Source organism: Camellia sinensis, chromosome 3 (assembly GCF_055761805.1).
Source record: "Camellia sinensis isolate YWXY chromosome 3, ASM5576180v1, whole genome shotgun sequence".
Lineage (NCBI taxonomy): Eukaryota > Viridiplantae > Streptophyta > Magnoliopsida > Ericales > Theaceae > Camellia > Camellia sinensis.
This window is the reverse complement of record NC_138963.1, coordinates 176839211-176859766: the sequence shown is the minus strand read 5'-3', so window position 1 is coordinate 176859766 and position 20556 is coordinate 176839211. Positions and strand designations below refer to the sequence as shown.

Genomic DNA, 20556 nt, shown 5'->3' with positions numbered 1-20556 from the left:
GTTATTTTATTTTATTTGGTTTTTGTGGATTTACTGTGATTCATGATACCCATGAAACTTACTTCCATTAATTTCTCTGGCATGGTTTGGTTTGGTCTTTTTTTTTTTTTTTTGGTGGAATGGTGGTTATGTGTACCCGAAACCCTAAACCTAAAACCTAAAATCTTAAACCCTAAACTCCTAAGCCCTAAATCCTTAATCTTAATCCCTAAATTCTAAACCTTAACTCTAAATCCTAAATCTTAAACCTTAAAATCCTAAACCCAACCCTACACATAACCACTCAAAAAACAAAAAACAAAAAAACCAAATCAACAAAGCCTAACAAATAAATTAATTAATTAAAAAAAAAAAAAAAGGAAGAAAGAAACCAAATCAACAGAGTCTAACAAGGAAAATGCCTGACGAATTTGCCTCGAATCCCAAATTATTATTATTATTATTATTATTATTATTATTTTCTCTTTTAAGACAGTGTTAGTTTGGTTTTTTTTTTTTTTTTCTTTCCTTTCCTTTCTTTTCTTTTTGCAAGGGTGTTTATGTATAGGGATGTGCTAAAAAATTAAACATTCTGCAAATGAGTTGGGTTGGACTGATTGGATGATAAAATTGACTGATTAATTTTTTTTTTTTTAATTTTATTTGTTGGGCTGTGTTAATTTTTTTTTTATTGTTTTTTTTAAAGGTAGTTATGTGTAGGGGTGTGATAAAAAACTAGACATTCTGTACCAACGCATCATACAAAATTATATGGAATTAATAAATTTTAACCAGCAGACTAACTGGTCAATCAATTAGGTTGGACTGGTTGAGTGATAAAATTGACTGATCAGTTTGTTAATTTTATATAATTTTATACGATGAGTTTGATACAAAATGTCTAATTTTTTTAGTACATCCCTACACATAACCACCCTTAAAGGAAAAAAAAACAAAAACACTAACACAGCAAAAAAAAAAACAAAACAAAACAAACAAACAAACAACAAATTCGAGGCCTCTAGCACAAAACAGATAAGACGACAAAAAAATAAATAGACAAAGGAAAATGTTTGGTAGCTCAAATTTTTGTGGCTCAAATGGCTCAAATCTGTCAAAACGACGTCGTTTTACACTCAAAATCTGTCAAAACGACGTCGTTTTGACAGATTTGAGCCATTTGAGCCACAAAAATTTGAGCTACCTAGCATTGTCGACAAAGGAACAAACAAACAACAATTCGAGGCATTCGAGCCTCCATTTGTCGAGGCGCAAACATTTTCCATGAAGAAAAATGCTTTGGTCGGAGGCTATTGCCATAGCAATTTTTGCTTTTACATCACCAACGTACAACTTCTCTTTGCACAATTATATACTTCTTTGAATTTGATGAATTTGGTTAATCTTTTGAAAATTGAATATTTTGTCTTTCATATATTTTTTTAAAAATTTTAAAGAATATTTTTAAAATTTTAAACAATTTTTTTACTTTTTTAGATGCACTTTATTTAGATGTATCTAAAAAGCAAAAATATTTATAAAAAATCAACAAATACACAAGAATACGAAAAATGTATTGAATTTTTATTTTTTTATCTTTTTGATATTTAGTGAATTTTCTAAAGATTTTTTTTCATAAATATTAAACTTTTTAAGTATATTTATTTTAGATGTATCTAAAAATTAAAAAAATTACTTAGGATATTTAAAAAATTCTGTGAAAATAAAAAAATATAAATAAAAACATGAAAAATAAAAAAAAATAATAATAATTTTCTAAAAGGGAATCATAAAAATCCAAACCAAACAAGTTGAAAAAATCTCGTAAGTTTATTATAATTATAGGGAAACACTATCAAAGGTGTGCATATTATAAATATAGGGGAAATACAATAAAAGAGTGTGCACTATGTGTACCTTATAACTAAAAAAGAATGTATAATTTTAATTTTTTGAATCATAACTAAAAAAGCATGCCATAACTAAACACAACATGAGGCATAACTAAAGAATTCACGAGTCATAACTACAAAAAAAAAAATGGTCATAATTAAAGAATAAATGATATAATTAGAAATGCACATGGTATATTTTTTTTCAAGGGGATGTATATTAGAATTTCCTTAATTATAGTGAGTTCTATTAAAATTTTAATTTATATAAAATTTTATAATTTTTTTGTCAGGAATTTATTAGTTGTATATATAACGATTCTGGTTTAGACCCGGCCCGTTTGATGTTTTGGATCCGAGTATTCATTGTCTTGAATGGGTGTTGTTGTCTTTATTCTCCTCATTCCTCATTGAGTTGGGTTATTGGAGTGCCTTGGTTGCGTTTGAAACAAGTTAGGAGTCCGTTTTTCAAAGAAGTCATTGCCCAGATTGTGACCTGTTCACTTGAGTGGTCCTTTGGTTGCTTGAGCGGTCTTTGAGGACTTTCAGTATTTTTGCAGGTCTGTAAAGATACTGGGAGGGTGTTGTTCTTCGCTCGAGCGGTGCTTTCTGCGCTCGAGCAATCTTGGCTCGAGCGGAGTTGGGAGTCCGTTTTTCAAAGAAGTCATTGTCCAGATTGTGACATGTTCACTCGAATGGTCCTTTGGTTGCTTGAGCGGTCTTTGAGGACTTTCAGTATTTTTGCAGGTCTGTAAAGATACTGGGAGGGTGTTGTTCTTCGCTCGAGCGGTGCTTTCTGCGCTCGAGCAATCTTGGCTCGAGCGGAGTTGGGAGTCCGTTTTTCAAAGAAGTCATTGTCCAGATTGTGACATGTTCACTCGAATGGTCCTTTGGTTGCTTGAGCGGTCTTTGAGGACTTTCAGTATTTTTGCAGGTCTATAAAGATACTGGGAGGGTGTTGTTCTTCGCTCGAGCGGTGCTTTCTGTGCTCGAGCGATCTTGGCTCGAGCGATTTTTCTTGTTGCTCAAGCAGTTTTCCTCTGTCTGCAAAACTTCTGGAAGTATAACATTCTTCGCTCGAGCAATAACTTTATTCGCTTGAGCGATCTCACTTATTGTGTCTGGTCGCTTTAGCGGTGTTTTGGTCACTCAAGGGGCTTGCAAGTATATCAGTTCATAAAAGTCACTTTTTCACCTCTCTCTCTCTCTCTCTCTGTGAATATTTCAAAAGCTCAAATCTTTATACTCTATCTCTAAAACTCATCTTAAACTCTCAAATAAACCTAAATCCGTTGATCTTTTCACCATAATCCCTTTGTTAAAAAGATAGAGCTCACTTAAAGTTTCGTTTTAATCAGAACAAAGTTAGTTTTTGATTTCGTTGAGGTTTCTCCACTTTTTCCTTTGCCTTTTAGCTTCGAGGTAGGGATTTCTTTGCACTTTTATATGAATTTTAACTTAGTTATTTGTTTTTCTAAAACAACATTGAGATGTGATAATTTTTGAACAAATCTAAGATTTTGAAAACAAGTTTTGAAACCCTAATCCATCATTGTTTGATTGTTTCAAACTTTCTTCTAGGGTTTAGGATTTCAAAATAATAAAAAACAATGATATTAATGATAATGGTGAGTTTTGATATGGTGAATTGGAGTTTTGGAGTGAGAAAGAAGAAGAAAAAAAGAAGACAAACTAACTTTGATCTCTTGAGGGAAGAAGATGTAGAGATTTGAATAGGAATAATGGATTATGGTGTGCCATGAGAAGAAAAAAAAAATATTTTAAGATTTAATATGGATTGTCCTTATTAGTAAATTCACATTAGGATATAATAACAATTAAAATTTATAAATTTAAATTGGACGTACTAAAATATTTTTTGGGTTCAAATAGAATGCCCAGAATATATGATAGTAGACAATTTCAAAAAAAAAAAAGCCCAAAAAATATGAAAAAAAGTACAAGCCCAACTAGCTCAACCGATCCGGACCCACCTACATAGCCTATTAATCCACCTACACAAACTGCAACCCATAATTCGGACAAATGCAAGCCCATTTTTTATGACACGAACTAATGCGGGTCTAGTGAAAACTAGCTGGTACCCGTGCAAAGTCGGTCGACGAGCAGCCTTACATAATTCATAGATTACACACACAAAAGTCTCATGATTCGCCTCCACTCTCAATAAATTTCTTGAACAACAATCGTCTAATTCAAATCTCAAATACCCATTAAGAATAGCAGTCCAAGAAACTAAGAGTAATCGTGAATTGAATTGGATCGGATAGCATCTCATTCATCACTTGTTCAAAATTAGGTGGATTGAAAAAAAATAAATCATCATCCATTCACTGGTTTGATGGATGCGATCGAGCGGGGCATTCAGATTGGCAGATGGATGCGATCGGTTTGATAGTTTGGATTTTACAAACTTTGAACATTTTTTTGAATTATAATTCATAACTTTTACAATCTTCAATAACTGCTAATTTGAAAAAATATGTATTACTTATTTATAATAGACCATGGCACCATGCATGAATTTTTTTAAGGTATCATTTTTCATTTTTAGAAAAATATTTATTTTATTATTTTTACTCTATGTTGTTACAACTTCATCTATAGGGTGAATCAGGTTCATGTAAGTGCGGGATGGTTAATACGCCATCTGAACCATATTATCAAATTATAAACTATTTCATCCAAATACGTATAGCGAAAAACACGTATCCATCAAAAATTAATCGGGTTTGGTCGGTTTGGTCAAATGATCACTTTAATCCGTTTAGACATTTCATCAAACCCCTTAGGCCATCTCCAATGTTTCACATTTTCTTTCATCAAATTTAAATTTGATGAAAAATTGATCAGAATTCTACTTCAACGTTGTCATCAGTTTGATATTAAATTGAGGATGTCTAACACTTTTCATCAAATTGAGAATGCCTGAAACTTTTCATCAAATTACTATAGATAGCCATTAGTGTAGGAGTACTAGACGACCGGTCGGTTGTCTAACCGATTGTCTCACCGAATGTCTCCCTAAGCATCCACTTCTTTGTAATTTATACCAGGTAATTTACACTGGCCGATCGATCAGCCGAACACCCACCCAGTCGACTGGTGAGTTGATGAAAGGTTAAAATTCTCCATTCAAGCGCACGATACTAGATAAATTTTTTTAATCAAATTTAATAAAATAAATGAGTAAACGTAAGAGATTCCTCACATGCTTCAACAAGTTGCCAAATCTCGCATAGGAACTAACTACACGTTGTCGTTTAGATTTGAGCTCCATAATCTTTCTACTAAAAATTTTCAATATCTTATAGATCTATTAATTATGAAAATAAGAGAGACACATGCATTTATGGATCACCAATCCAAGGAAATAAGAATCGAGAGAGTTCTTATATTTACAACACACATAAACATAAGGGCAAATTTTTTGATATACTAGGGGATATCCCTATGAAAAATTATTTAGGAAAAAGTGATATTATGTATATGGAAAAAAAATTCGGATCGAAAATATTTTGATTAGACAATTCTCTATTTTTGTCTCAAAAAGAAAATCGATGTTGAGGCCTGGATCAAGATCCATGCCAACAAGAATAAAAATACTAAAATCGAGACTAATAATTACCAAATAATTAATAAAATTGATATAAAAAAAAAGATCTTTTTTATCTTACGATTCCTCATGATCAAGAAATCAATTCACCAAAAAAAAAAAAAAAAAAAATATTGATTGGATGGGAATGAATGAAGCAATACTAAGGTAATGTTTGGTAGAGTTTTCTAAATATGATTTGAAAATATGAGTTGTATTTTGAGTTTGTGAGTTTTGGAATTATGATTTAAGTGTGAAAAATTTGTTTGGTGAATGAGTTTTGAATTAAGTGAAGAATTTTTTATGTGACATATGATATTTGATACAAAAACTTACGACTAGTAACCAAACGCACAACTCAAAATTCTATTAAATGCTCATAAAAAAATTTAAAAAATTCTAAATTTTTTATTTATTTAAAATATAAAAATTAACAGGTGGCAATTGTAAAAAAAAAAATGCATTGTTTCGGTCATTCGACCGGACATCTGGGAGTTAACCAAAATTTTCCCGCCCTTGACAAAGTTTTTGAAAGTGAGTATGGAATTAATTTTTAAAAACTGTAAACAAATGTCAAACGCAAATAAAACGGTAGAAATATATTTAGAGAATACAACCAAACACAAGTCGTTCTCTAACGAATTTGAAACTTTGGTTCTTCCCATAATTTGTACTACTTTATAATGCATATAGAATTAAACCGTGGTTTATACCAAGCAAATTACTTTTTTTTTTAATATAAATGAAAATGGTAGTGAAAATAAAAAGAGATTTTTTTTTAGGGTTCATGATATTAAGATTTTATAGCATAAAGGACATTCAATATTTTCATAATGTCTAAGGTCTTTCAACATTGATCCAGAGAAATTTCAATCCAGAAAAATTCTTCTCAAAGAAATTATATCCAGAGAAATTCTGAACTTCCCAAAGAATTTCTTTGAGTTCAAATCTCTGGACTAACATAAAAAACACTTGAACCTTTTCACAAATTTCTTTGGATCATTAGACTAACATAAAAAACCCTTGAACCTTTCACAAATTTCTCTGGATCTCTGGACTAACATAAAAACCCTTGAACTTTTTACAAATTTCTCTGGACTAAAATTCAAATTTCTTTGGACTAGCGCCAAATTTCAACGGTAGAAAAAATCAACAATTCTAAAGTTACAAATGTTGAAAGTTTTAGAGTCAAACAAATCAAATTCCCAAACGAAGATACTTTTATAAAACAAATATACATAGAATAGATTAGAACTACACACATACATATATATACATAAAAAAGGTAAAGGAGTGAGTGGCAAAAAAGAATCAGAAAATTTTACTCTACAGCAAAAAATCAACTTTTATAAAGAAAGAGAGAAAGTAGAAAGAGTGAGAGAGAGTCAAACATAAACTATACCTCAGAAAGGGACAAACTGAGAATGTGAATATGAGAAGCTCTTACTTTAAAGACCTTGGAGGCTTTGAAAATTGAAATTTGGGCAAAAGCTTCTTCTACAAAACCTCCCCCACTGAAGAAGTAGAAAATGAGAGCTTTAGAGAGAGAAATAGAGCACTCGCAGATTGTGTGAGAGACATGTTATTTGCTAAAAACATGACAGAAAGAAAGGGATTGTTTGGTGCGAGAAGAGAGAGGAGAGAATGAGAGAGTTGGCGTTATATATGGGTGTGAGTGAGAAATCTTAGATTATAAAAAAAAAATTATTGTAAAGCTCTCCAATTATCAAAAATTAGAAAGGAATATTAGATAATTTTTTTCAAAATAAAAACATCTTAGAAAGCAAAAGGGGTTATACCATCAGTAGAAATCAAAAGGGGGCCATCCCTCGAATGAAAAGAAAAAAAAAAAATTTTGAATTAAAGAATAAATATAAAAAAGAAAAAGAATCGGCAGGCCAAAGAATTTTTCCCACCACTGCAATGAAACTGCGTCGTTTTATGTTGGTTTCTTACGACGAATGTGTATCATCGTTTCTGCGTAAAAGAAAAGCCCCCCCTCTCCCTCTCTGCAAGCAAGGTCATCTTCCTGTCTCCAAGAGGAAGAGGTACAAAAACCCTAGAAAATTTTCTCGTTTCTCCTCTCGTTCTTCTTCTTCTCGAAACCTACAAAAACCCTAGAAAATTTTCTCGAGAAAGTTTTTGCAGCACATATTTTCTCGAGAAAGTTTCGTATATATGGAGCTGGCTTCTGCGACGCCAAGCAGATCTTGTTGTTTCCCAGTAAGATTGCCGACAACTACTTCAAGCTCTTTTATCGGTTTTTCAAGTCGAAGGCCACAAACTTTCGCTTCTAAATTTGAAGGCAAGTCTCTCATCCTTCGTGTGAGCTTCATCACTTTATGCTCCGTTGTTTGGTTACTGAGAAAATGTAGAAAAATATATAATGTATCAAAGAATAAATTTTCATATACATGGAAACAATGTTGTTGAACTTGGTTCAGCTCATCTGACCTATTCAATCTTTCTTTCATTTTCCTCAATTATCTAGAGAAATAAACAAATACTCTATTGAAACTGATTAGAATTGACTTGTGCTCATGCTGTATATGTTTTAATTTACTTTTGAAAACAGAATCGAAACCGTATGTCAATTGATTGTTGAAAAAGAAGGTCACTTTTGCTATAATTGCAGTATTGTTTGCAAAAATGTTATAGAGGAATAAAATTTTGATGAATTGAGTGATTACTGATATTCATAACAGGGATATTTGTGATGGCTGATAGCTGAATTGATATTGTTCTTCTTCTTAACCTACTTATTTTTTTCTCATCTTCTTCCTGTTGCTTTTGTTAAGTATTGTACTAGTTGTTCCCATAATAACTCTTTGTAAATGTGTAACCTGTTTGATAATCCTAGGGGTTTCACTAGTCTTTCCCAACCTTTCTGAAAATTAGACATTGGTTGGGCATTGATTTGTAATTAGTATTATGTGCACACTGCACATGTACAGCCTTTATTTTTGATTTTTGATTTTTTTTTTTGGTTGGAAAATTACAACCAAAAAAAACAGGTTTGATTCTTGTAACAAAATAAACCATGGGTTTTTAATTTTGTCATTTTAAACACCAATCTTTTGATTTGTTTTCAATCTAAACCATTTGCCTATTTTTAAGTAAAACCAATAAAATAAAGGTATTTTAGTCATTAAACTCAACGAAGAAGGATATTTTAGACATTTTATGTATTCCTACATTGAGTTTAATGGCTAAACTACTTTTTTTTTTTGGTCGGTTTTACTTGACGGCAATAGGCAAATGGTTTAGATTAAAAATTTTGATGAAATTAAAATTTCAAGATTTATTTATTTTGTTTCTAAGAAATTTGGGGTTTTTTTCCCAGTAATTACCCCTTCTTTTTTTATAATAAGTTTATAGAGCCTTTACCTCTCAGTAAGCATGTCTTATTCTTGTTACTCATCAAATGAATCTGTCTTTAATTGAGTCCAACTTATGGCCCCATTCAAGTGTTTCTTCATGCTCATAAAATTCTTTTTGATTGTTTCTCTTACCTCCATAAAATAAATCTTATTGAATGACATGGTTAATTAAGATGTACGTGGGAGCCAGTTGTGACGGATTGTGGTTTTCTTGTATTAGGTTATTACTTGCTAAGTAATCCGGTTAGGGTGCGGCGGTCTTCTCTCACAGCTATAGTTGGTGATACAACTGCAGTACCAAATGTGTCATCTTTTGAGGAATCTGATCCCTCATCCAATCATGGAGTGCTGACAAAAAATAGTGACGAGAGTGACGGAAATGACGATATTGAGGCTTTGGATGACCCAAAAATGACTCGAATTTGTGACAAGCTAATTGATGTTTTTATGGTTGACAAGCCCAATATAACAGACTGGAGAAGGTTAATAGCTTTTAGCAAGGAGTGGGACAATATCCGACCTCACTTCTACAAGCGTTGTCAGGACCGAGCAGATAGTGAGGATGATCCTGGGATGAAACACAAGCTATTGCGGCTTGGAAGGAAGCTGAAAGAGGTGTCCTTTTATAAACATATACATATATATATATATATATATCTTTAAAAGGTCAATCAAAGTGTGGAACAATAATGATCTTGGTTGTTTTCTATTCATGTGGATTGAGAACAATTATCTGAGAGCAAGTTGATGCCGTAATTTGTTTGTTCTTGATCTCAATGCCTGCACATGCACTGCACCAAGGAAATGGCACGAGGTTGCCCTTCTCTTGTGAGCATCAGATGTCATACTCTCCTCAAAATGAATTTGTGTGCATTGAAGATGTCTGATTATGCAATTTCCCATTCTCCTTGGCTAACAGTACTACTACTTTTAATCTACGTTATGAATCAACCATGTTGAGTCTGATGTGGCCATGTTAGGTTCAATTTGAGTTTGTGTTTATTGGGGAATTCACTTGAAACATATTTTCCCCAGGTTGATGATGATGTCCAAAGACATAATGAACTCCTTGAAGTGATCAAGGGGGCACCATCTGAGATTGGTGAAATTGTTGCCAGGCGTCGTAAAGATTTTACAAAAGAATTCTTTATGCATCTTCACACTGTAGCAGAATCTTATTATGACAATCCAACGGAGCAAAATGGTATATTAACTGCATCTTGATTCTCGCTGTTTGGTTATTTTTTGTTCAATTATTTTCACTCAAGTCTTTATTGCCCTTCTAGGTGGATTCATTAGTTTTTAGAGTTATTGCTGAGTGATCACAAATTAGTTTGACTTTTGTTGTAATCGATGGTTATTAGATCAGGATATATGACACTGATTCTATCACCGTTTTCCTGTACGACTAGCTGCTGCTAAGCTTGGAAACATGTGCCTGGCTGCTGTACAAGCTTATGATACTGCATCTGAAAGTATTGAAGCACTGAATGCTGCAGAGTTGAAATTTCAAGACATAGTCAATTCTCCTTCTGTAGATGCTGCTTGCCGGAAGATAGACAATTTGGCTGAGAAAAATCAACTTGATTCGGCATTGGTGCTCATGATCACAAAAGCTTGGTCAGCCGCCAAGGAGTCAAACATGATGAAAGATGAGGTAAATTGACTAGAAAAGGGATAGTTCGCCCTCTCCCACACTCTTTTTTTTTTTTTACATCTTTCCATTACTACTTTCTTTTGTGCATCAGGGTTTGGGGGGTTGGAAGTGGGGGGGTGTTTCTTGTGGAATTGTTTTTTGAACTAGCTTCGTTTTGGAATCTGTTTATTAATTATCTTTATCCCGTTTCATTTTTTCTCAAGTTCCATTGAAAGTTGAAATTTTTCATTAATTCTTTTCATTTTTTTCGATGAAGGGTTATATTATTTAAATGAACTCATCATGAAGGAAGATGATAGACAGTAAAACAGAACCAGTTCTGTGGAAAGAAATCCTAAAGAATAGTGCATATGCTTGTAAAATTATTCCGACTTTTTGGTGGAAAATAAAATTATGCAAAGACTGATTTCAAAAGCACATCGGGATTACACTCAAATGTTGCTTTAACCCTCATAATTTATTTATTTGTTATGTCACAGGTAAAAGATATATTATATCATTTGTACACGACAGCACGAGGTAACCTTCAGAGACTTATGCCAAAAGAGATTAGGATAGTTAAATATCTTCTCACAATTGAGGATCCCGAGGAGCAATTGTGTGCCCTAAAGGATGCATTCACCCCTGGAGAAGAACTTGAAGGGAAGGATGTAGACTGCCTATACACGTATGTGAATTGAAACATTTTTGCATTAATTAATTGTTTCGTTTTGAAATTAAATGCCATCAAATCATAGATTTTCTTAAAGGCCCATCATATGACAGGTTATCTTAAATTTATTTTTATCACAGAATAATCCATCACGAAAACAATAATCCATTGTCTCGTGTTAATTGAATCTGCACTGAGGGATAGTAATCTCTTGGTTCTTGTTTTGTTCCCATTAATTTGGGTCCTTTTCATGTACTTCTTGAATTTGACAAGGGATGGTGATACTAACAGGACACCCGAGAAGCTGCATACCTGGATTAAAGCCGTAGTAGATGCATATCATTTCAGCAGAGAAGGCACTCTTATAAAGGAAGCTAGGGATTTGATGAACCCAATGATCATAAAAAGACTCGAAGAGTTGAAGAAGCTAGTCCAAGAGAAATTCATGTAACTTTTAGCAATAGAAGAAGCTAGTCCAAGACAAATTCATGTAACTTTAAGCCATACTCCGTAAGAGCTTTCCTTCTGTTCCTTGATCAGAAAATCCTCAACCTTGATTTGGGTTTCTTCAAGTTCCTAGTTTAAAGGTCAACTCCAATGAAGTTGCACATGTTCAGTTTACCTTTGCTGGAAATACTGCATACTGAGATACAATAGCATGATAATTTTAGTTTTTTTTTTTTTTACTGTATCTATTGGGAGATTTATGTTTTGTTTTAATGCGTATTGGGGCTTTTTGTTGGGTCAGTGGACCCTGATTTTTAGCAAATTCAGATTTTTGATTCAATTTCTTTTGAACTTGAAAGTTTCGAAAGCTGAATAAAATCTTGAATAATTTATATATTTATCGGATTATGGAGCGATTTGGGGACTGAGTTTGGTTATGGTGTCAATAAGGGTTTGTGAATTTTTCGTTAGATGATGGCGAGAAAAACTAGCAGCAGCTGTGCTGTTTGTGAGACCTCAAATCTTGCTTCCATTTGCACTCTGTGTCAATTACAGGTGATTTCTCCAAATTCAGTATCAAAATTCTATAATCTTATTCCCAAAATAATTATAACATTTGTGCAATGGGCCGGCGAATTATGAGGTATTTTGTATGCTGTTTGTTATATACAGATTAAATGAGTATAGCACTACTTTGAAGTCATTGAGGAACCGACGGGATTACTTTATTTGAGATTGAGTGAACTGCTTGTGGCAAAGGTCTGATTCTGCTCCTTTTGAACTTGTTAGATTATTTCCTCTTGTTATTTTTATGTGAGGGGTTGTGTGGGATATTCTAAATAAGTGTACTTTTTTATTTTTTATGAAATATGAGTTGGGTTTGAAGTGATGTGGTAGAGAGGTGATGTGGTAGAGAGGTGATGTGGCTTAAATAAGATGATGTGACTTAAATAAGATAGCGACTTTTTGACTTTTTTTGAAGATGCCCAAACTTAGCCTGAATATCAGTGGGTTATCTTGTTCCGTCGTGTGCAATAACCATTTGGATTCGAACTTATCCAGTGATAATTTATATTTGAGGCTTTTGGTCATTGAAATGTCAGTTTTAGTGAATCTGTTTAATTCGGTTTTCTGTCTCATGTATTTTTCTTTGTGAGGAAGTATGATCATCGTGATGTATAAGATGTACAACTGTGGATATCATGAAAAAGTAAATCCAATATTTTTTTTTTTTGTTTGATAAATAAGTAAATTTATTAGAAAAGCATCAAGAGGATGTAAATAATACAAATTTGAAAGCCCCAATGAAACAATGCTAAGCTATCAAATCCTCTATGAAATCAACATAAGCTAAAACATCTGGATCAACTGATCCCGTAACCCAACTATATAACACCAAAAAAACCCGCCGCTCCAACCGAGAAATCGACTGAGACACCCCTTGGAATACACGCCTGTTACGCTCCAACCAAATAAGCCACATTAAACAGTGAGAGGCAATCAGCCACGCCTTCCGACGTCTCCTCCCAACCCTCCCCCCAGCCCAACTTTGCAAGACAACCAACACTAAACCGGGCTGCACCCAAACCAAACCAAACCAAACCAAAAATCCCCATAATAAACATCCAGAGCCTGTAAGTAACTGGGTAGTGAATGAGCAAATGGTCTATCGACTCAGCAGCACTACCACACAAACAACACTAATTCACCAGTATATGCCCACGACCCATCAGATTATCAATTGTCAGAATATGTCCTAAGGCTGTCGTCCACACAAAGAAAGCTACCTTGGAAGGCGTGCCTAACACCCAGGCACATTTCCAAGAAAAAAAACCGTATCAACATGAACGAGTGCACCATAGTAGGAAGACACAGAGAAAAGCTCCTGAGAATTGGGACAAACCCAAACCATAGAATCTTCCCCTGCACTCCCAGGTTGCATCCCGTATAAAAAACCCAACAGCTCCGTTAACTGATCCACCTCCTAAGTCTGAACCTCACGACGCAGCCGCACATTCCATACCACCGACTGACCTTGCCCTGATTGAACTGCCTCCACCATAACCTCGCAATCCTCGACAATCCCAAAAATCATAGGGAACTGATGCTCTAGAGAGGTAACCCCACACCACTTGTCACGCCAAAAGAGAACTCTATTGCCCAATCCTACCTTCAACTGAATCCTCCGTCAAAACTCTGCCCAGCCCAACCAAATCCTTTTCCAGACACCACACCCATGAGAGTGTCCCACCTTACCCGAGCACCACCCCCTTCTCCCCAGACCAAACTTGGCCACAACCACCTTCCTCCAAAGATGCTCCCGTTCCCCACAAAGCGCTACAACCACTTATCCACTAACGCCAAATTAAACAAAACCAACCGCCTAACCCCTTAACTCCTTAGGACGACAGACCCGATCCTAAGCCACCAAATGAGAATGAGAACCCTCCCCCGTATTGTCCCAGAGAAAATCCCGCTGCAACTTCTCAATATGCTTCGCAATTGCCACTGGGACCACATGAACCGACATAAAATAAGTCTGGATACTCGACAAGACACTGTTTACCAATGTAATCTTCTCGCCTTTAGATAAATATTAATGCTTCCACCCTGCCAACCGTCGCTGCACACGCTCCACCACTTTGTTCCACACCCCGAGGGCCTTGAAAGAAGCACCCAAAGGAAGACCAAGATACGAAATTGGCAGAGACGCCACTTTACAACCCAAAATCGCGGCCAATACCGGAAACCGAACCACTTCTTCTACTGGAATTAATTCAGACTTTGAGAGATTAACCCGAAGACTAGGCACAACCTCAAAACACAACAACACACACCGAAGGTGTCCAATCTAACCAGCGTCTGCATCACAAAAAACAAGAGCATCATCTGCATAAAAAAGATGGGAGACGACCAAAGAAGATGGTCTAGAACCCACCTCGAAACCCTGCAATAGACCGCTATGAACTGCCCTTGACAACAAACGCCCTAAAGCCTTCATAACCAGAATAAACAACAACGGAGGAAGAGGATCACCCTGCCGAAGGCCTCTATATGTGGGGAAAAAAACCTGCTGGAGAACCATTGACCAACACAGACATCCGCACAGTAGAAATACAAAAATGTATCCACCGCTACCATCTAGCCCCAAAACCCATCCTCTCCAATATATACAAGAGAAACTCCCAACTAACATTGTCATATGCCTTCTCAATATCTAATTTACACATTAACTCTGCCTTTCGCTGTCGCAACCTCGAATCCACGCATTCGTTGGCCACCAAAACTGCATTTAAACTTTGCCTACCACCTACAAAAGTATTCTAAGACTCACACACCACCCCCTTTAGCACCTCCCGGAGCCGATTCGCTAAAACCTTGGCCAACAACTTATACACACTACCCAAAAGACTGATAGGTCGAAAGTCTCAAATATCTTCTGCTCTACCTTTCTTGGGAATTAACAGAATAAAAGTGGCATTCAAGCTCCTCTCAAATTGTCCCGTTCGGTGAAACTGCTCAAGCATAGCCATCACATCCTTCTTTAACTCTCCCCAACAGTGCTGGAGAAAAGCGATGGAAAAACTGTCAAGCCTAGGCGCCTTATCTCCAGGCATACTCCGCAACGCCTTATACACCTCTTCGACCGAAAACACTCTCTCCAACAAAAGACAATCCGCCTCTGGAATAACATCAAATGGAACCACATCCAACATTGGCCGCCAAACACCCTCAACAGGCCGAAATAAAAACTCATAAAAACCCACTATGGCCCCCGTAATCTCCTCCGGGGATGATAACACCACCCCATTCACCTGCAATTTCCCTATTTGATTCACTTGCCGATGCGCATTTTCCATACGGTGAAAGAAGCTCGTATTTTGATCCCTATCCTTCAACTATAAACATCTCGATTTCTGGCGAGAACTAATCTCCTCCATACGAGCCATATGACCAAAATCCTTTCGAGCCGCATCCCGACGAGCCATGTCCTCCTCAGATAGAATACCCCTATCCTCTTTCTCATCCAGCCTCTACAATATTGCCAAAATATTCACCTTCTGAGTCTGCAACTTGCCAAACACCTCCTTATTCAATTGTTGCAGATCCTACTTGAGACGCTTCAATTTTTGGGCTAGATGACAACTAGGATTCCCAAACACAGCATAATTGCCCCACCACTCCCTCACTCTCTCCCCAAAGCCGTTAGACAAAAGCCACATATTCTCAAATCGAAATGGCGACGGACCCCTACTAATCCCCCCACTGTCTAACAAAACTAGCCAATGATCTGATACAAGACGATGCAACTGTAGTTGAAGCACTTGTGAAAAATGCCCCTTCCAATCTCCAGTCACCAAAAACCTATCAAGACGGGACATCGCCTTGCCCCCAGACCAAGTATAACAACTCCCCTGAAGCAGCAAGCGCACTAAATCCATCTCATCAATAAATGAAGAAAAAGCTCCCATTGAACCAGACACTGAGGTCGCCCCATGCTTCTCTGCCATGCACCGCACCATATTGAAATCCCTACCCACACACCAAGGAACCCTCCACCGAAAAGCAATAGACTGTAGCTCCTCCCAAAACGTAACCTGATCCGAGCGTCGAACGGGGCCATAAACCCCGGTGAATGTCCAACGATAATCATTTGCAACACAACGAAACAAACAAGACAGCGAAAAAGCCCCCACCTCTACATCTTCCTTCTCCACTACCCGCCGGTCCCAGCACAGAAGGACACCCGCAGCCACCTCCAAAGACGGTAAAAAAGTCCAATCCACAAAGCGCCCCCCCCCAAAGCTCCCTGACAGTCTCCCCTCTAATGCGCTCCATCTTTGTTTCTTGAAGACACACTACATCAGCCCTGGCACTACGTAACAGAGATCGAACCAAGACCTTTTTCCCTCTATCATTCAAACCACTTACATTCCTATGACAAAGTTTTTAACTGCACGACCACAATAATTGAGTTCCACGGCCTTTTCGACCACCCCTGCCCTTCCCTCCTTTGTCTTGATTATAATTTATAGAGCATTCCAAATTACGCAACTCCCTAGAATTTTTTTGTTTCTGACCTTCAGATCACACCTACTGTCCCAAAGGAGCTCCCTTTCGCCAGGATTCCTCTATGGTAGAAAACAAATTGAAAGCCTCAAGACCTTCAAAGGAAACACCCAGGTACTGACTAACCTCGAAAATACGGGACAATACCCAAACCGAATCCTCCTTTGGTTGCGGAGGATCATCTCCCTGGAAGTCCACTACTATCTCAGGCTCAACATCAACATCCACTGCAGTCACCACATCCGGTATCGCAAACCTAGCCTCTGGCCGAACCACCATAGCCAACTCTGCCGCCATATGTGTCCAACGAGTGTCGTCAACACCCATCACGTCTGTGCGCTCATCCTAGCCAGTCGACAAAACCACCTTTCCAGCACTGTTAGCCTGTCGACAATCTCCCAACTCGCCCTCCGACCACTACGAGCCCTGACTCGGCGACACATCCATACTACCAGCATCATTTGCCTGACGACAGTCAGGCGATGTCAAGCCTGCACGCCCCGAAGGCTATTGCGACAAAGACCCTAACAGATCGATCGGCGGTTGAAACCCACAACCGTCACACTCCCTCGTGGAGAGAAGATTCAGAACTAGGTTAATTTGCTCCAATGTGTTCGGGTTTGATTGACCCAATCCAGAAGAACTCATCCTATCCTTGGAGGCCTATTGGCCCACCAAATTGGTCCCAATGCCTAAGAGGCCCAAACCATTTTTACAAGCCAAAGCCAAAGCCTGTTTGCACTCATCCAGACCGAAGATTGTTTGGGCCGAAAAATGACCCTTAGAGCCCACTCCCTTTTTCTCCCAAACAGCACCTACCCAGCTGGCCTGTACCCTTAGAAAACCTCCCAAATCTCCGTAGACATTACCTCCACCCCCGAATTGCTCGATTCAGTCCAATCAGATATCACCAAATCACGCCCTACCAAATCCAACGACACACCAACAGACAATCCTACCAGCGGCGAAAACGGCACCATTGACGGATCTGCCTCCACCCACACCGGAAGTGAGAACAGCCACAAACCCCATCAGAGGGAGATATGCGACGGAGTAGATTCAGAGTTTCGAATACGCAATCGAACACAATCCAAATCAGCTAAGGATTCATTAACCTCCACGAAGCCTCCACACCGATCGCCAACATCTCGATACATCGCATCACCACGCAGATGTAAAGGCAAGCCCATCAGACGAATCCAAACACTCTTTGCTGAAGCCGGCGTCTGACTTGAAGCACAAAGAGCCAAAGGTGATCACCATTCCAAACTCAAATCATACCCGTCAAACGTCCATCGTCGCTTCAACACAGAGTCCGCCTCACGCTGCGTTGGAAAAACAAACAAGAAAGCTTGGAAAAACAAACAAGAAAGCTTGGCCCCTTACCGATCGCACTTCCACCGGGCCTGAAAACTTCCACCAACGACTAACCCAGTCCCGCATTGGCCCAAAACCCACTCCCTTTGCACCTCCTCCACCCACCCTACCCACCAAGGACCTATCAATTAGCCTGAACCACTCCACCGTAGAGGTAGGTGTTACGACTTCCTTGTCAGAGACACACTAACCCACCGGTAATATAGCCTTCCCAGGAACCACCTGGTTGTGCCTTCCAATAGATCGGGACACCCACTCATCCCCCAATTTGAACCCCTCCAACACCAATGCAAGTTGTGGTGACGATGGGCTCACGGAGGGAGCAGATTTTCATACCCATGTCCACTTTTGGGGATATGGTTGGGAGGGACTTGTACAAAAACCTTTGAAGGATATGGGAGTTCTCTCATTTAGGGGTTCGTTTGGGAAGTCGCTTTTTTAGTGATTTCCGGCTTTTTGGCTAAAATATGAAGTGAAAAAAACTGAAATGTTTGGGAATGACTTTTGGCTTTGTATGAAAAAACGTGCAAAAAGTAGGGAAAATGGGATTGAATCTTTGACTTTTTTGTATATTTTTTTTTGATTTTTTGGCTAAAATTCTCAGATACGAAACGAACCCTTGGTCCACAATCTAAATAGCTGCAGCTTCAAATACTTGAAATAGGGGCTCACTGAATTAAGATGGTTGACTACTTGGCTCATTTTAAGAGACTAGAGAAAGGTGTTGTAAGTCAAAGTTGTTGCTTAAAATGGATTTATCAACATATCTAAATTGAGATTGATACTTGCCTACTCAACAAAGCGTTATTTAAGGTAAGCTAAATGAATCCTATTTTGCCATTATGCTCAATCAAGGGCCATAATTTTAGTTAAACCATGTGTTAACGTGTATTTCCTTACTATCTCTGTCTACATTGGTCTTCCTTGTCCTCTAGAGAGTTACCCACAATGTGGACAATGAGGGTACAAACAAATGGGTTATTGTAAATGCTATTTGATCACCTCATATGCTTTAAAAGCCCAAATGGAAAAATCTAACCCTTAATGTGTAGCTCCTTCTATTTGATCATCTCATATTCAATGGTTTCCTTTTAGATACGGTGTCTTTGATTTTTCTTCTAGTTTGATTTTGTTCACTCCATTGTTGCTGCTTTTTCCATTGGCATTTTGATAAAATGGCATGCACAATTAATCTAAATTCTTTCTCATTCTGGTCCAGTGCATCCCTGGTTAACATGCTTACTTCTCAAGTTTGATTTCTTAACCTTCATCAGGGTAAGGCAGAGGATCAGCTTAGTTGGAGAGTGCTTCAAAATGAGAAACTTGCAGGATTGAGGGAGAAGCTCCAATCTAGAAGAGAACAATATTCACAAGGTTGGTTACCTTGCACTGTTGCTTGCAATTTAGGTTGAGCAGTGCCCAGATTTTACGTTCTGAGCTTGCTAGACTAATTGATGTTTTTTTAGGGAAGGGTAAGGTTGAGAAGATGTCATATGATCTAAAAGTCAAATATGAGTTGCTTGAATCAGCCAGGACTACGGTAACAGATTTTTCATTCGATTTATGTAATTATATGGTTAATTAAAATATAAGTACTATTCTCTATGTCATGATGTGAATTTTCTTTGCTATTATAAGCAGTGTAAAATTTCTATGATATTTGCAATGTATTCATAATTCCATTGGCATATCCATATTTTCAAGACGTCGATCTCATCCACAATATTTTATGATACTTTTTTAATTTCTCCAATTTATGTGAATCAATATCGATATTGTGCGATATCCGTCAATATATCCATATTGTTAAGGTTGTGGTATATTATTTTTGTTGTTATTCTATTCCTTGATCGTTAGTGATGTTAGTTGTCTTGGACTTCGTGTTACAGTTGGAAAGAAATCGTGTCGAACAACTGGAAAAGTTCTATCCTAATCTCATCTATACGCAGAGCTTGGGGCACGTGAATATCGTTTTTCATTATCAGATTTTATGTTTTGGTTACTTCTCTTATCTGTGATATTTATCATATGAGTTGTGCTCCACTGGAGGCTGACCCTGACCAAAACATTATATTCTTCAACAGGTCAAAAGATATTGTGTAGGGATGTATTTGTAATCTGTTGTTGTCTTTAATGTTTTATTGTATTTAATGCTTAGGATATTTATGAACTGCAGATGGCCATTACCTCGGAACGTCTTCACAAACGGTCAGTTGTTATCAAACAGATATGCAAGTTCCCACAACGTCGGGTAAGCCCTTTAAGGAGTGGTTACTCTACAAGTATCTATGAAGCACGGACACGGACACGCGACACGACACGGACACAACACGGACACGCCGACACGCAAATTTTCAAAAAATGGGGGACACGACACGCTGGGGACACGTTCAATATATATAATTAATTTTATTTATTATATGTCATAAAATTATTAAAAAATAATTAAAAAAACACTGAAATAACATAATTAATAAACACACATT

At 37.1% G+C, this 20556-nt stretch overlaps 1 protein-coding gene and 1 pseudogene across 2 annotated transcripts in view; both read left to right on the top strand.

Moving 5' to 3' along the window:
• Positions 1-7426: 7426 nt before the first annotated feature.
• LOC114318292 (uncharacterized protein At4g37920) lies at positions 7427-12019 on the top strand. Its single transcript, XM_028265146.2, has 6 exons — positions 7427-7792; positions 9088-9482; positions 9903-10071; positions 10280-10524; positions 11004-11191; positions 11468-12019. The coding sequence occupies exons 1-6, from the start codon at positions 7666-7668 to the stop codon at positions 11625-11627; spliced, it is 1284 nt and encodes a 427-aa protein (XP_028120947.2). The 5' UTR covers positions 7427-7665; the 3' UTR covers positions 11628-12019.
• Positions 12020-12094: 75 nt separating this feature from the next.
• LOC145789337 (uncharacterized) overlaps positions 12095-20556 on the top strand; it is a 29091-nt pseudogene continuing 20629 nt past the window's right edge. Inside the window, exons 1-6 of the transcript XR_014364796.1 lie at positions 12095-12178; positions 12267-12382; positions 19345-19444; positions 19537-19610; positions 19960-20031; positions 20247-20321. The product of XR_014364796.1 is annotated as an uncharacterized LOC145789337 (transcript). The remainder of the gene's footprint in view (positions 12179-12266; positions 12383-19344; positions 19445-19536; positions 19611-19959; positions 20032-20246; positions 20322-20556) is intronic.

Coding starts and splice junctions, on each gene's coding strand:
- LOC114318292 (XM_028265146.2), top strand. CDS start 7,666: ATGGAGCTGGCTTCTGCGACGCCAAGCAGATCTTGTTGTTTCCCAGTA. Junction 7,793..9,087: donor TTTCGCTTCTAAATTTGAAG/GCAAGTCTCTCA, acceptor TTCTTGTATTAG/GTTATTACTTGCTAAGTAAT. Junction 9,483..9,902: donor TTGGAAGGAAGCTGAAAGAG/GTGTCCTTTTAT, acceptor TATTTTCCCCAG/GTTGATGATGATGTCCAAAG.